Here is a 16,975-nt window from a genome sequence, read left to right as displayed (position 1 = left end):
AGTTCAATGACCATAACAACACACAATACATATTAGAATTGTCTCTTCTCTGTAAAATAAAAATTATAACCAACTATTTTCATCAACTATCATGCATTGGGATAACATGATTTGGTTTAGTATTTGGACAAAACACCACATGTAAATATTTTCTTTAACTAAATTAATGATAATCAGGAAAATATTTCAGTTATAACTAGGCAGTGAAAGTCCAATCTCCAGATGAACTTTAGCATTTAAAACTGTGTCTTTTTAGACAGTTTTTAAATTTCTAGCTTTTTAGGTGCCGTTTGTATGAGTGAGCAAGTGCCGCAAAAATGTACTCCTAATCTGCACTTGTATACAGTTATTAAGCTTTCCAGCCAATTTGGCATGAATACAAAAATGTTAGGCCTAACCTAACCACCAAGGCACCCAGTATAGGAGGCTGAGGTGGCTATTGAGTAAAATCACCTTGGGATGATTCTAACCGTGGATTTTCCCTGGGACAAATTTCCTAGGCTATTCCAGGGGCAGAAGGTTCGTAAGCTATAAATCTAATAAAGAGTGGAATGTATGCCTCAGTAATACTACTCACCCCCACAACCCCTACACAGGTGGCGGTTGGATTCATACCCGGACTTCAATGGCAGCGACTGAAATCCGCGTTTATGAACCATCGTAATTGATTTGAAATTTCGAAGGCGTAGCCTAGATATAGGAAAAATTAATTTAAATAATTACTTTGTCGGCTTACCAGGCAAACCAGGGTGGTTTGCCTGGTAAGCCAACAAAGTAATTATATCAATTAATTATTCTTTCAATTAATTATTTCAATTAATGTGTGGTAAATAGTCGGGCTAATTCAATAAGGAGATTTTCGAGGTGTCTTTATAAATTTGTTGCCGGGCTTTTCCCCTATAGCCAATTCACATTTGAATTTAGAAGATTAATGTTGTATAAGGTGATATATTTCAGTATTCACCTGTTTGTTGCAGCACCGATTTCAAAGATATCATACTTGTGGAAAATTAGGACCATTAGTTTAACATAAAGATATATGACGGAACAACAAACAAACCTTCATTTCTGTCCTTTGTAGTCACCGGTGGATTAGGCTCTCTCTCAAAAATTTCCTCATGGTTATATGACAAAATACAGCTACGTTGTTCTTGTTCGACTTCTGGAAGAAGAAAAATATACATCAATAAAACTGACAAAACATATTGAACTTGCTCATAGAATAAAAATAAAAATTTTAATTTTTAGAAGCCATCTTACTTTCAAATTGAAGAATATAAAAAAATAAAATTATACTGGCATTAATTTTATGGATTGATTTTCGTTTTTTTGTAAAGATTGGGTAGCAAAAATATAAAAAAAAGATACATCAGCCTGCAAATCAATAAATTTTGCTATATTAAAATATTAGCAAAATTCAATCCTTAATGGATGAGCTTTTGATAAAAATGGTTAAAACAGCCCTGACTTCAGACCCTGGAAATCCTTAATTGTCACTCTTAAAATAATAAAAAAAAAACACTTCAATTTGATAGGCAAATCACCACAAAAAAAGTACTGGTGCTTGATCTTGATTGATGTCTAATAAGACATTGTTCTCGTTTTTGATCCATCTGGGTTTGCTGGTTAGTCTGTGTTCTATGCAAATGAGTTTCATTCCACTCCTGACTAACTCTAAATTTTGAAAACGAGTCAAAATCAAGTAACAATAAACCAGAGTCTCTAGGTGCCGTAGTGGGTTTGATACCAGCTTGGTAATAAAGAACCTAGAGTTAAAGCCCATCTGTGGCAAAACACCACCAGCCCGACGCAAGGACCTTAGTGGTCAAGACGCGTTGTTAATCCAATATGATAGACCAGAAGAAAATACTGGATCCCACCCTCAAATGTCAAGATAGACGATTCTGGCAATTCAGCGGAGGCATTGAGTTTCAAAAGCTCTGACTCAAAACTGCCCTTCTGTTTTAAGGACCTAAATTTCACAACAGTATTTTTGATGGGGGTAATCAAGGTATAGAAAAGTCAAGACTTAAGCTGTCGCAATAAACCCTTGCTACACTATGCAGGAATAACAGATCTGAAAATTGGAACTCATGAGAGCAAGTAAATTGTTTTATATTTTTTAGTGGTTGCTGTTAATGGTGAGCAGACTACCAAAATGGAGGAACTCATTGGCCCACATAATACTTTCTCTATTTAGTTTCAAGTCTGAATTAATGAAATATTTTGGCTTTTGTGAGCAGCTCATGGCCTTTGTTTTGGATACATTTAGTGTCATCTCAAAAGAGATTGTCATTTTGAGGACGTTGTTAGCTGTGGCTCGTAAATATAATCAAGCATATCAGCTGTTTAATCAATTTTATCAGCGTTGGCTAGCTTGTCTGTCAGACAAGCTAATTTCATTCACTAGGGAGAGGAAGATTGGGAAAACAAAGCTTAAAAACTATGGAACAATCAGGCATCCTTGAAATATTCCTAGAGATATCTGAATGCTGTCATTGAAACCTTCACTAGTCTTGACACAACTTCTAAATATAAAGTACATATTTTGATACAATCAACTAGGTTTTGTGGAATCCCGTATAGGAAAATATACCACTGGTCATTCTTTAAATTAAGTCAATTGCCTGTTTAAATGTGATAAAGCATTGGTACAGGCTGCAGCCAAATACCAGATATTTTTCTAATTTCTACTGAACTGTTAAAATTTAGTCAATGTACTGGACCAGTAACCTACTTGGTATTCTTAGATGACTGAGGAAAACAACGTCCCGATCATCTGGAGCATAATATGGGTGACGATTTTCTCTATCCGATTTGTTAAGCAGACAGAATAGGAATTATTGAATAGCTGCTTTGACCCCTTTTTGCAAAATGGATCAATTATGGTTTTGCACCATGAAATCATGAAACATCTGTGCACTCAGGCAGCAGATATAATCTTGTGAGGAAAATCTATAAATGGTTCACAGCAGACTTTCAGTAATTCTGCTTGGATTCCGTCCAGATCAAGGGTTCATTTTTCTTCAGGGCTCTGATGGTGTCTTCCACCTCTGAACCAAGGAGAGGTGATCTGGAGTCTGATACTAGTACAGAAACCAGGTCAAGCACCTAAAGGTTTGGAAAGATATCTGGAATAAGTGTTTCTTTGAAATACTTCAGCCACTATGACCAAATGCAATCTGTGCTTTATATCTGAGGGCCATTTTCATCTAGCAGTATGCAAGATCTAAGATTGTTCTTGGTTACTACCTCCCGAACTCTCTTATACTTGAAGTGTGACCTGTATGTTTTTAAAGTTTACGCACGCTCTTTCAGGGTTCGGACAGGTCGGTTCGTTTCAAATTATAGGCTCTGTCCTATTTTTATAGGATTTCCCGGGCCCAAATATAGGCCAAATATAGGATTCGGAAGTCCTTGGGATCAGATCTGTGGTAGATGGCGTGGGATGCCTGGTCACATAAATTCGTCATTTCCCGAGTTTTTGCATTTATTTATTTATTTTTTTTATTTTTTTTTATTTCAAATACAAAAGGTACAAATAGTAAAAAACAGTAAAATATCAGATACACATACTGTGCCAACGATTGACTGATACAGGTAAAATATTTGGAATCACTCTTGCTGCTTCTTGGGCATAAATTTCGATATGAGATCAGTTTTTCTCTTTGCAAGAGACTGCTCCATTCTCGCAGATTCCACCTTCTGCTCTCTTTCACTTGTTCTGGACTTCACAGCTCCTTCGAGCAAAGAAACAGCTAAGGCAATGTCTATGGAACTCTTGGACTCGGCAGCCTTCTTCATTCTGCCGGTCGCTTCCTGAAGTAGAGTATCTGCTACTGTTCTCTTTTCGTGCTCTGATGCTCTAAGTTTTTTCCTTTTACTTTCCAGGTCTTCTATTTCATTCTTTTTGTTATGGACCTCCTGCAACTTCCAGTTGCTGTCCTCTTCAAAAGCTGCTTTCTCCTTCTCGGGTAGCTCTTCTTTTTTCTTTTCATCCAGATATTGTTGATACCGAGACTGTGCGGAACGTGCAAGATTCAACAGCTCTTTTGTAAAAACAAACCGTTCTGGTTTTCCTCGATAAAGCTTCAACGTGTCATATACCATGAGTCTCGCATCCAGAACGCGTTCAGACACCAAGGCCTGGTCTTCACCGAGAATCCTACCAGAATCCGAGAACCCACGCTCAACATCTGCGCTGTCATGCGACAACGTCAGCACCACTTTGATAAGCTTGGTAAGTTCCGCGTACCTGCTGTCCCTGCGCTCATTCACCAGTCCAAAATAATGGCTCCAAAAATGATCTATCCGAGTAATGTCCTCGCGGGGTCCAGTTTCCGTTCGCAAAAGCAGCCACTCAGCCTGGGCGAGGTCTGAGCTTACTTCAATTGCTATCTCGCATGCCACAACCGCTATGTCTGCAATGCTTCTTGAATCTTTCATCTTGTTCGGACTCAAACAGCGTAAAGCCTCTAGAAAACCATCCTTTTCCAGAGGACATTTGTTCAAAATAAGGCGAATACATAGAAAATGGTCTTGTCTTTCAGTGCTGCTTTCTGACCGAAAGCTCGTTCCACATTTTCTGAAACTATGGGCTTTTCTGCAAATTTTTCAGCAAGGTTCAATATTTCTGGTGAGAAATTTTCCGTCTCGGTCACGAAATCTGGAGTAAAGACCCATCCACGTAGCGTCAAAACTAGTCTTTTGATCTCTGAGTGCAGAACATGAATGAGAGGCCCTTCTTTCTGGAACAGTTGGGTGAAACTCATGAACAGATCTGCTGCGGCTAGAACAAACTCAAGTTGGGCCTTCATCATTGCACTTTTGATATAAGCCACAATCTTCAGAAATTTGGGAGTGGACAGAAGATTCTTCAGTTTTTTCTCTCTCGGCACAAAGTTCAGGAAGTACTCTAAGATTGCCGGCCACTGGTGCATGACTCTAGCGAGGGCATGTCTGATTGTCAGCCAGTGGCTTGGGACATGCTTCATGAAAGCACTCTCTGGCACTCTCACTTTCTTTTGGCACTTTCGATAGTCTTCACAACGTGCAGGACAGCCGTCAATAAATGAATGCACAAGAATAACAAAGTCGGAACTTACTTCTCCGAACACCTGAAGACCTTTCAAGAAAGTGTTATGAATAATATGGATGTTGCAAGTACCAATTTTCAACATTCCCTTCCACGTCACTTTCTTTTTTTCGGCATTGAACTTGTTCCAAACGCTTTTGTTGAAGTTTGGTCCATCACTTGGTCCAAGCGTGATCAGTTTTTCAAGTGGCAGCTGATTCTGCTCAATGGCTGACATGATCTTCCTATACAGGTCATCACTTGTCGCATGGCCCATAAAACTTGTGCATAAATGTCTGCTCTCGATTTCGTTTCTGTATGAGGACAAATATCGAACATGCATCTGTAACTCTTTCATAGCAGCGTTGTTGGTTGCCTTGTCATATTCTAGTACAAAATATGACTGAATGTCCTTCACAAGCCTTTGCTTACAGTAAGGATGCAGCGCATCGGTGATAAGATACGTGAGTTTCTTTCGCACATAGGGACATTCCGTCGGGGATCTTACCGGGGAACATTGCATGGAAGGTTGCGACAATATGGACTGAAGAGTTAGCAGACATGGAACTCTGTACCGTCTGAAAGTGCCCACGTTAACTCAGCTTTATAAGCGGCATCACACTCACAAAACGCGTTTGTACCAACTAATTGTTTATCCTTGGTTGTTTCATCGACTTGAGATTGTCCGGTCAGGTGAAGCTGTAGTGGATGTAGTTGAGCAGTAACTGCGGCTTTGTGTTCTGCAGATCACACGCGTTGGTTTAGCTGAGCAACCCCAGCTGTGCAACCAAGATTTTTCAAGCAGAGTTTGCAAAAGAATGAGGACTGGTCGTTCCCAGTCTTACACCATTCAGCAATCTTTCTACCCCAACAGTCCGTCTTAGCAAGCCATAAACTATTGAACTTGGTATGCCCCATACTTAATTACCAAGCATCACCTGCAAAACAGTATCCCGCGATTAAAAGGCCATAAAAAGAAAAATGTGGATATGTCCAAAACTGGGCTGTATTTGCATCAGCCTTTTATAGCGTTCAGCCAGGAAACGCATAAGTCGCAAGAACTCACAGTCTCATTAAGCAGAGACTGTTAGCCTATATACCGATCTTCGCTCATTTCGGACAGGCCCAAGATGACAAAAAACAATTATAGGCTACTAAGTCAACACAACAGCATAGCCCAGGCAGAAGCAGCTTACTAATCACAAAGCATTAGTTAAACAAAGCATTAGTTAAACAAACTCACAAAGCATTAGTTAAGTTCAAACAGCTCAACAGTTGTAATTAAATATTGATCTTCACCGAAAGACAGCACAGTCTACCAGCAGAGTCAAAAGCAAAGAAAAGCACATCTTGGCTTACTTAACGAGCAGTGAAAATTGCAAATAATGAGCAATGTTCTTGGTGATCTTCAGCCAAAAATATAGGAATAATAGGATTTTAGCCAAAACACAGGCATTTTATAGGAGTGCATTAAAATATAGGAATTTATTGGCGAGTCCGAACCCTGTTCTTTGTATTTGTCTTTTATGAAAGTATGATGGGCTATAAGTGCAGATTTGTTTTTTTTTTTCACAGCATGTTTCAGCTGTTGCATATTTCCCGATATGCATTGATTTTGACATATTTCAAAGCTATCAGCACTTATCTGCTTCTTGCAGCTTATGGTATTTTCTAACTTATTAAACACGTTGATCCATGCTTAATGTTCAATTTCAAACATTTTCAATTTCTACAAGGAGAAGTCATTAGTATGCATCTTAACTTAACCCAGCATAAAGGTAATGTGCAATTTTATACTATGTAATGATTTGGTTGGGGATTGTATTAACGCATTTTTAGGCAGGTGATCATAAATCTGGGAAAAATACAAAAACATGAAATCAAAACAAATAAGAACCAGATTTGGATTAAACCATTTTATTTTCACGAAAGTTTGTTTTGTACCTCTAACAACAGTTGTATACATAACCAACACAACCTCAACAGTGAAGCCCCAGCAATGACATGATAGCGTTATGTTGAAAGTGGCAACTGGGAAGTGAATATTAAATATATGGGCAAAATTTGAATTAAATTAGCAAATAACGAAAAAAATATTATCTTTGTAATAACAAAACTCAAAATATTATGGCTTCACATTAAAAATCAAAAGAAAAATTTATTGTAGACTTAATAAATACAAAAAAAAAAATTGAAATGAGACCTTTGAAGACGATATGTATCTGAAAGAAACAGATTTAAAAGCAAGTAAATTTAAGACAACTAAGAAAAGCAAAAAGGAAACAAACAATTTGACTTACCTCCCTGAATTAGTGGAAGCTCAACGAATGTGATGTTTTCTGTCATTTCTAGGATTGTGTAGCTATTTTAAAATCACTTCTTTCAAAAATGCCAGGGCTCAATCAACTCGAATAAAATCTGTTCCTCTTTCAAAGACCAATGAACTGCAATTCCTGTAAATTAAAGACTTCAAAATAAATATTGTCTTTAACTGTATAGAAAAGTTTATGCAAACCTGGTCCACACTATTTTGCTCCTTTATTAATTCCTCTCGCCTTCCCTCGCCTATAATCAGAGAACCCAAGAGCAATAATTCAAAAGAAGGCTTAAATTTAGTATAACAAGTTCCCTAACTAGTACAATTATTCAAAATCCAGAAAATTTTGTAATGAAATGAAAGATTAGACCCAAGACAGAGTTGCCAAATCTGATGAATCTCTTGCTTTTAATGCTGCAAACTCTTCTGTGGGCTTTCTATTATCCAAACATCATAACTTATTTCATATTATCGAACTGTTAATGGTTCCTTTACACATTGCGGAAATGCATGCGGATATCCAGCCGTAACTTTTTGAACGATGGCTCAGAAAACGTTACGTTTTAAGGCGAAAGTTTCAGATGGATGCATCAGCGTGGATGAGGACAATGCTCTAGAAGAAGAATATTGGCTTATTTGACTCTTGCTTTAGTCCTTATATTGCGAAGAAGGCACAGAAGACAAAAAGAGAAAGAAATTCAGACTGAAACAACAAATATGTTGATGTTCTGCAGTCATAGTTTAATTCATTTAAAAACCTCGCCAAGAATCCATCCTGATTTGACCAAATCGTTGTGGAAAGTAAGAGAATTTTTCAAGGACGAAAACGGACGGAATCCTGCACGCGTTGCTAAATCTAGACAGATTTCTACAATGTGTAAATGAAACATAGATCTTTTCCCTGGAAGGGAAATTCTAAATAAAGGTGGACTTTCTGATATAAATTTGGACCAATAATATAAGTATGTAGCGAAGTTCTGAAAAAGCTATGATGTCTTGTTTTATTCCTTTCCTAAATTCCATGCATACCCTTTGTATTTTTCAGTTTGAATTCTGAATGAAGACTCAACTGAATATGCATGTGTGACCTGTTTGAATTAGGACATTTGGTGTTACATTCAGGATTAATTCCTGCTATAATATTCCTGGACATTCAAATAAAATTTAATTCTTCAATCCATAAAATTATGTTGCAAAAGATGTCTCATTTTTGTATAAAAAAAACTTTTTTGCTTGCTGACCAATGGTCTGTGAAGTACAGCTACCAATCTACTGATTTGACACCTTTGGCTGGGGGTGCAATGTAGGGTTGGAGCAAATCATCCAACGTTTTTCGTGCTTTCCCCCCGATTTCTCCAGGTACACATTTTGAGCTGGGTTGACCCTGGCTAAGCTTACAACGTCAAACAATTGACGCCAGTAACAAGCCAAATAGCCAGCAACACCACGAGACTTGGCACCCTGATCTCACGGCTTCAAGTCTAGAACACTAGCCACTTAGCTAGGAAAGCTATTTTGGTATAAGGGGGGAGGGAATGTAAAATCTTGGTAAGTCTTATCCTTGCCTTTTGATAACTTATGACTATTAAAAAAGAACTATACGTTTCAATTTTCAATCAAATGAACGTTGCCCTGGGGGCTACAGAGGATTTTTCAACCTCACCACTCAGTTATAGTTATTTGAATTTTGGAATATTTTCAAAAAAATAGTTATTTCTAAATTTTAATGGAATTTAATAGGAAAATGCGCATGAGGGGCAGGGGCTGTTAACTTTCTAATCAATTTCAACTCATAAAAAGGGCAAACGAAATTTTTATTTCCAATTGAATAAGCCTCCCCCAAACATTTTTTCAGCCATGCCTTCCACAAAACTTGATACGTTAATAATGGGCAACTAGCGTAATTTATAACTCTTTCCCAGAGGGGGGGGGGTATCGAACTCAGAACCATAGTTATTTGACATTTGGACTATTTTGAACAAAATGTCTATCTCAAAATTTTTGATCCGATACATTTGAGGAAAAGAGGCCATAGGAATGGGGGAGCCGGTTGTCCTCCAATCATTTCTGAATCTTTAGAAGGAGCTAGAACTCTTAATTTTTGATCAAATAAGCTTCTGCAAAATGTTATACAAGGATCACTTCCATAAAAACCTGATATGCTCATGAGGCATAGCTTACAACCCTTGCCATGTGCTCTAAGGATGTGTCAGTCCTGATGGCACTGCTATATGATCTTTGGACTATTTGGTGAATTCTTGGAAAAGGCTATGATGTCCAGCCTTATTGCTTTTCTTAAAGTCTATGCATAGTTTCTGAATGAAGAAATTTTTATTTCCAATTGAATAAGCCTCCCCCAAACATTTTTTCAGCCATGCCTTCCACAGAAAAATGATACGTTAATAATGGGCAACTAGCGTAATTTATAACTCCTTCCCAGAGGGGAGGGGGAGTTATCGAACTCAGAACCATAGTTATTTGACATTTGGACAATTTTGAACAAAATATCTTTCTCAAAATTTTTGATCTGATACATTTGAGGAAAAGAGGCCATAGGAATGGGGGAGCCGGTTGTCCTCCAATCGTTTCTGAATCTTTAGAAGGAGCTAGAACTCTTAATTTTTGATCAAATAAGCTTCTGCCAAATGTTATACAAGCATCACTTCCATAAAAACCTGATATGCTCATGAGGCATAGCTTACAACCCTTGCCATGTGCTCTAAGGATGTGTCAGTCCTGATAGCACTGCTATATGATCTTTGGACTATTTGGTGAATTCTTGGAAAAGGCAATGATGTCCAGCTTTATTGCTTTTCTTAAAGTCTATGCATGGTTTCTGAATGAAGAACTCAACTGAATATGCATGTTTGACCTGTTTGAATTGATACATTTGGCGTTAGATTCAGGATTAATTCCTGCTGTTATATTCCTAGACATTCATATGAAATTTGATTCTTTTAATCCATAAAATTTGTTGCCAAAGATGTCTCATTTTGGTACCTGGTACTTTTGGGAGCTGTGAATCGGAGCTTCAGTCCAAACTAGCAAATCTATTTGAGAGATTGTATTTTATGGTTGGCTGCTAATTATCATACTCCAAGTTTTTCCTGGTCAATTTTTTTTTATTGTGTCATTCTAGGGTTTATCCTCAGTTATCTGAAATTAACAAGTCAAATAGAATCATTAGCAGATCTGATGATTGGCTTAGCCTTTTGAGGGTATTGATATTGATGAAAACCTGTCCTTTAATTGTCATATTGGTTTCATTATTATGAAGGTTTGCAGGAATATTTGTATTTTAAAGAAGCTTTAACACAATTTTCCCAGATCATTTTAAAGTTATTTTTCACTCCTTGATTTAATTTGATGTTTCTTACAGCCCAAATGTTTAGATGTCAACCTATTCTTCTCTTTTTAAACCACTTTCAAAGGTTTACAATAAGCTAGAGACCTCTTTCAGGAGTTTTCCCTGCATTTGATCTCAAGTCACTATTTGTTTTTTGTGCACTTGTTTTACTTCTCTCAGATTTAGGGTGACCTCCCTAGTCCCAAAGCATTCTCCCATCTTATAACTCTGATTGAAATGATTACCGATGTTGGAATAAAAAAAATCATACTCAAATTCCTTTTACTTCTTCTATAAGGTCAAATTTTAACTGTATAACAGCAATTACAGCTTGGAAGTTTTCTTTATAGCTTCTAGGCTTTTCTAAAAATAGTACCAAAAAACTGAAAAGTTAATTACGGTATTTGTTTTTACTCTGTGGGAGATTCCTGGGACTCAATTTACCTTATTTAATTTTAATAGATGCATTCTGTCTAGTCTGTTCTCTGCAAGTGACTTTTTCTCCAAGTAACTGACTTATATGTCTTTCCTTACCTTCAAACACCAAGGAGGTACAAGGGAGATAAGTATGGTGTATCATTAAATGTGTAATTGATTATGAATAAATTCTATCTTTACATCAAGGGTCTAGAATAGCAGGTTTCAAGACAGAGACGTGCTGGAACAAAAGAAGAGACATTTTGACTCATATACTGTTTGTAAACAAACCCATGTTTATACTTAAATTTGAACCCTGGATATCTGCCCCTAATTTGTGAGACAAAATCGTTTCTCCTTATTTTTTATGTTTTCATCAATTTTGTGGTATCCTAAGTAACATTTTAATGGGCTAACCATAGTGTTATGTTATATATATTTGGAGTTTGAAGTCATTTGATTGTATCTTTGAATCCCTAAAGGAATAGTGTGAACTGTGAACAAAGGAACTTCATATCAAAAGTATCTATATTGTATCAAAATTATAAATATTGTATCAAAGTATCAATATTGTATCAAAAGAATTGAATTTGTATCAAAGTATTGATAGTGTATAAAGTATCCATATTGTATCAAAAGTATTGATATCATATCAACTATTGAATTTGTGATATGGCAGCAGGTTTTTCAATTTTTGAAATTGGGACCATTTATTTATTTGGAGAAGTATACATGGACTTTCCTGTTTTTAAACTTACCTTAGACCTTAGATCCTCCAGAGCCAGGAATGGCTCATAGGGCTTCTACGAAGCCTCGCCAGACATCTCGGAACTGAGCTGCAACCGTGACATCCTCCCCCTGTGGTTGAAGAGACAGCTCCGCACTTCTCAGGTCCCGGTCGTACTGCCGTCGTAGGGTGTGTCTTTGTCGACCTCTTTTCCGCCTGCCCTCGGGGCACCACTCATATAATGTTTTTGGGAGTTGATCCTCTAGCATACGAAGGACGTGACCAAGATACGTCCATCTCTTACGCATCAAGAGGTCAGTTACTAATGGCTGACCGGTTCGCCAACGGACTTCTATGTTGGTGACCTTTTCCTGCCACGATATGTTCAGGATTCCTTTAAGGCACATGTTCTCAAAAACTAGGACACTTTTCTCTATTGGACGTTTAAGTTCCAGCATTCGCAAGTATAGAGGAGAATGGAGATCACATGGCCATTTAGGAGTCTTAGCTTTAAGCGCAGAGAGTATTTACTACTGCGCCAAACTGGTTTCAAATTATTAAAATCCGATGTCGCCTGTCCAATTCTCCTCTTAATTTCATTAGCTATTTCACCATCATATTCAATCCAGCTCCCAAGATACTTAGATTCTTTGACCTGGTCAATTGCTTTACCTTTGCATTTTAGTATCAGTGGCGAGTCAGATGTGGCCATGCTCTTTTTCTTAGTTACATTCACCGCAAGTCTCACTTTCCTGGCCTTTTCATCTATGGCGTCGAGTAGCAGCTGCAGTCGCTGTTTCGCTTCTTCGAGAAGAACAACGTCATCTGCGAAGTCCAGATCCGAGATCTGACGGCTGTTAATCTTCACCCCACAGCCTGAAGACGGCCGTAGAATACAGTCCATTACAATGACAAACAGGAACGGGGATAGTACACAACCTTGTTTGACTCCAGAAATTATCTTGAAGAAACGCGTGTCCCCATTTTCTGTGCGAACGCAGCATTCACTATCTTCATAAAGTGCCATTATCATTTTGACTAGTTTATCAGGTACTCTGTAATAATTTAGAATCTTCCATAGAGTATCTCGGTCAATAGAATCAAACGCCTTTTCAAAATCAATGAAGAGCAGGTAAATCTTTTTGTTCCATTCTCTTGACTCTTCCATCATCAGCCTTAGAATGAGAATAAGGTCAGAGCAAGACCTACCAAGTCGGAGCCCGTGTTGCTCTTTTCTGAGGTGTGAATCTAGGGCTGTTCTTAGGCGTTCTAGTATGACTGTGGCTAGTATTTTACTAGGCAGAGACGTTAGGTTGATGCCCCTCCAGTTGTCACAGACTACCGCATTACCTTTCTTGAAGAGTTTTACTAGTATACCTTTGGTTCAGTCTTTTGGAACTTTTTCGCTATTCCGGATGGCCACTAAGAGAGCAGTCCAAACGGTTATGCAGGCACGAAGGGACGCCTTCAGCATCTCTTCCGTGATCCCATCTACTCCAGGTGCCCGTCCATTTTTCAGCTTTTTCACAGCTGTCGTCACTTCTTCAGTGCTTGGGGGGTCAGCCCTTACGTCAATTTGTAAAAACGGTTTGTCAGGTACTACTTCTAGACCGTCAGGTTTGGGTCTATTTAGGACTTTCTTGAAATGCGAGGCCCATCTCTCTTCAGCTTTCTGTAGATCCGAGATTACGTTCTCATTTCCATCTTTTACATGGGATGTTCGTATTGTTTTCTTTCCGACTATCTCATTCGTTAGTCGATACACCATTTTCGAGTCTCCTTTCTTAGCAGCTTCTTCTGCAAGTCCTGCTTTTTCCTCGATAACGTTTCTTTTGTCTTTCCTTGCACTTCTTTTAACCGCCTTATCCTCTTCTTTGTAACGGAGCTGTAACTGGGCTTTTTGTTGAGGGCTCAACGTTTTTAGGATAAGCGTCCGGGTTTCCTTGCGTTTACTGATACATTTCCAGGTGTCGTCCGATATCCATTTTTCTTTCTTTCTTTTCTTGAAGCCAAGGCTGGCCTTAGCGACGTCATGGTATGCACTTTTCACTGAGGTCCATATGTTTTCAATACTAGAGTCTTCAGCTTCATCGAGCAGGTTTAACGCTTCAAATTTGTTATGTAGTGATATGCAGAAGCTTCTGGGGATATCACAATCTTTCAGCTTATCAGTGTTGAACTGTTTGTGTGTTGTGGCGTTGGTTTTCGGTTTCTGAGCTTTCAGTTTAATTCTTACTTCGGCTATCATCAAGATGTGATCAGAATTCACGTCCGCTCCTCGAAAGCCCCTCACGTCGAGCAGGCTACTTCTCCAGCGTGATCGATTTGGTTTTTTGTCCGGCCGTCGAGGGAAACCCACGAGTACTTGTGAATCGTTTTATGTTCGAACATACTGCCGCCTATCACCAAGTCGTTACTTAGGGGATAGTCAATTAGGAGTGCACTGTTTGCATTCATGTCTCCAATCCCATGTGGGCCCAGAATTTCAGGGCAGTACTGACGATCTGCACCGACTTTAGCATTTAGATCGCCAACAACACAGATTATATCATGCCTGGGAACGTCTTTGGTGACCGATTGTAGCATGTTGTGGAAAGCATCTTTTTCCTCATCATCGGCTTTGTTGGTTGGAGCATAGCAGGCGATGATGGTCATTTTTGTATGATTAGATACGAAACGAGCTGTCAATATACGTTCGCTAACTGGTGTCCAGTTCGCCATTCCTTTGAGTGCAAGTGGCGACATCATAATTCCTATACCAGCGCGGTGGACAGAAGGGTGACCACTAAATGCCATAGCATACCCATCATCAAATTCCTCTAATCCATTTCCAGTCCACCTTATTTCAGTGAGAACGAGTATATCGATGAGGTATTGTCTCATCTCTTTAATAACTTATTCTGTCTTGGATATCTGGTTCATCATTCTCACATACCAAAAACCCATCTTTAGGTGTTTTTTTTGTTCGCAGTCAAAAATCGGTTCCGGGGGCATGCGGAGGTCGTTATCTGGGGGAGGTGATGCATCCAAAGCTGTTGTAGGCGTTTCAGTTGCAGGTGTTTTTCCACTGAGGGTTGCCCCTCAGGGTCCCGGGTGTGGGTTTCAAACCCACAGCCCAACCCTCCTCATTTAACAGACTTGGGACCATCATGTTCCCCCAACCTCTAAACTAGTATTATTTAAATCTTGTGTTAACTTACAAAGACCCCAATAGCCTACATTAGCCTACAATGAATTAACATTATTTTGGAATTTAGAGTTGCTTATATAAAGAAAGAAAAACGAGCAAAAATGGGGTTTTTATAGGCCAAATGAAGATACTGAAAAAACAAAGCGAATATTTCGAGAGGACAAACGCCTCGGTTCTTCAGCGCGAAACCAAAATATGCATCAATAAAAGCCAAAAATTGAAAGAATTAAAACTAACTACCTAACAACCATAAAAGCGAGTTATTCGCCAATATCCGCGATTTGCACAAAATCAAAAAAAAAATATGAACTGCCATCGACGGATACAAACCCCATAAAAACCCCATTTTTGCTCGTTTTTCTTTCTTTATGTGATGTCAGGCCAATGTGGTTTAAGAAATTATCAGAGTTGCTTATAGGCTATTGTGATATGGCAAGCAAACAGAAACATATTAGCCCAGTAAAGGGTATGGACAAATGTGCAGAATGTGAAGATAATCTGAATGTAAGCTCAAATACAATGAACTATGATGCATGTGAGCAATGGTTGCATGCAGATTGTCTTGATCTTTCAGAGCCTGAATATATCATATTAACAAAGATGACTTGTTGCATGGGCTGTGAGTGGAAATGCCAACATGCAAGGGCAACCCAAAGGGTAGTGTAGATGCTTCTAAAATAGCAAAAATTGCAAACAGTAGCATAATAATAATAATAATAATAATAATAATAATAATAATAATAATAATAATAATAATAATAATATATTGAAAACCCGTCGTATACAATAAATGTACAATGACAGAGCTTAAAAAAATGCGAGGAGTGGAAACAAAAAGAAAACATACTAAAAAATAACAACAAAAGCAACAACTTCTTAAATAGTATACAAAATAGTACAAAAAGAGGAAACATAAAGATAACATACTCAAAGATAACTTCTTGGGATGTCCGCTAAACTTATGTTAAATCATTTATTTGTTTAGAATAAATCTCTCTCTCTCTCTCAAAAATTAAAACAGAAACAACAACTTCTTCGAAAATAGTAACAAGGGCAACAATTTCTGAATGAAAGAGAAAAAAAAAAAGAAGGAAAATTAAACAAGCAGACTTGCCCACTCGTGCTTTAGAATTGCTGGTTTTGTTTTTTGCCGGCTAATAAGTGTCTCAACAGCTAGATTTGGGTCCGCTAGGTTGAAGCGCCGAATCAGAAAACTATTTTTTGTCCAAGGTGGCAATTTTAGTAGGTACTTGGTAAAACGGAAAAATAAAGAGCAGATTTTAGACTTTTCACAGTTTGCCAATAATTTCCAGAGAGGGGTCACATATGATATATGTGGCAGAGCGGTAGCGTTGTAAATACTTGCCAGTAGTGGACGGTTAAATCTCAGAGTGGATTTAACGATCATAGCATAGGAGTTGGAAATCCACCGTTCAGCTTGTGAGATCAGGAGGGAGCGGATATACCGTAATGAGGTACCTATTGGTAGCCCCAGATATACTGTTTTATTAACTGGTTTTACTGAGCAATCACTTATTGTGACATTAGTGGGAGGGTCATTCTTCGAATTGTAAAGCAAGACTTTCGACTTTTGGGAGTTGAATCTCAGACCGACTTTCTCGTAATTGGACTGCAGACATGAGAATATTTCTGAAAGGCGGTTAAACATCCGGCTGAAAGTCAGCTTGTCATTAGCATAGCATACTAGGGAGATGTCAATGGAACTGAGAATGCATGATGAAGGACAGCTGTCTTGAGGCTCAATATTGTAATTGTTGAAGAAATTGGGGGATAAAATTGCCCCGTGACGGGCACCTTTACGGACTGGTATCAAAGCTGACCGTGGGGCTGGCGGCAGGCCTTTATCAGGAGGGAGCTTGAGTCGCACGCGAAGGCGAGAGTAA

General features: G+C 38.3%; 4 protein-coding genes across 5 annotated transcripts in view; all 4 read right to left on the bottom strand.

Moving 5' to 3' along the window:
* Positions 1-16,975, bottom strand: part of LOC148941190 (uncharacterized) — a 95,897-nt gene that overhangs the window by 67,785 nt on the left and 11,137 nt on the right. For both annotated transcript variants that reach the window (XM_089103881.1, XM_089103882.1), the window contains exons 2-3: positions 7,375-7,527; positions 1,061-1,162 (exon numbers count right to left, since the gene is read on the bottom strand). In XM_089103881.1, coding sequence (XP_088960007.1) covers positions 1,061-1,162; positions 7,375-7,420 — 148 coding nt within the window. In that variant the 5' untranslated portion in view covers positions 7,421-7,527. The remainder of the gene's footprint in view (positions 1-1,060; positions 1,163-7,374; positions 7,528-16,975) is intronic.
* On the bottom strand, positions 11,947-12,288 carry LOC148941193 (uncharacterized). Its single transcript, XM_089104114.1, has one exon. The coding sequence runs from the start codon at positions 12,286-12,288 to the stop codon at positions 11,947-11,949; it is 342 nt and encodes a 113-aa protein (XP_088960240.1).
* LOC148941192 (uncharacterized) lies at positions 13,266-14,129 on the bottom strand. The gene has a single exon (XM_089104113.1). It carries the CDS (start codon positions 14,127-14,129, stop codon positions 13,266-13,268), a length of 864 nt encoding a protein of 287 aa, XP_088960239.1.
* LOC148941191 (protein CFDP2-like) lies at positions 14,171-14,764 on the bottom strand. Its single transcript, XM_089104112.1, has one exon. It carries the CDS (start codon positions 14,762-14,764, stop codon positions 14,171-14,173), a length of 594 nt encoding a protein of 197 aa, XP_088960238.1.

The sequence above is a fragment of the Artemia sp. Qi Xiang Cuo genome, chromosome 18 (assembly GCF_049724085.1).
Source record: "Artemia sp. Qi Xiang Cuo chromosome 18, ASM4972408v1, whole genome shotgun sequence".
NCBI classification, from domain to species: Eukaryota; Metazoa; Arthropoda; class Branchiopoda; order Anostraca; family Artemiidae; genus Artemia; species Artemia sp. Qi Xiang Cuo.
The sequence above is the reverse complement of the archived record's forward strand: the minus strand, read 5'-3'. Positions and strand labels throughout refer to the sequence as shown.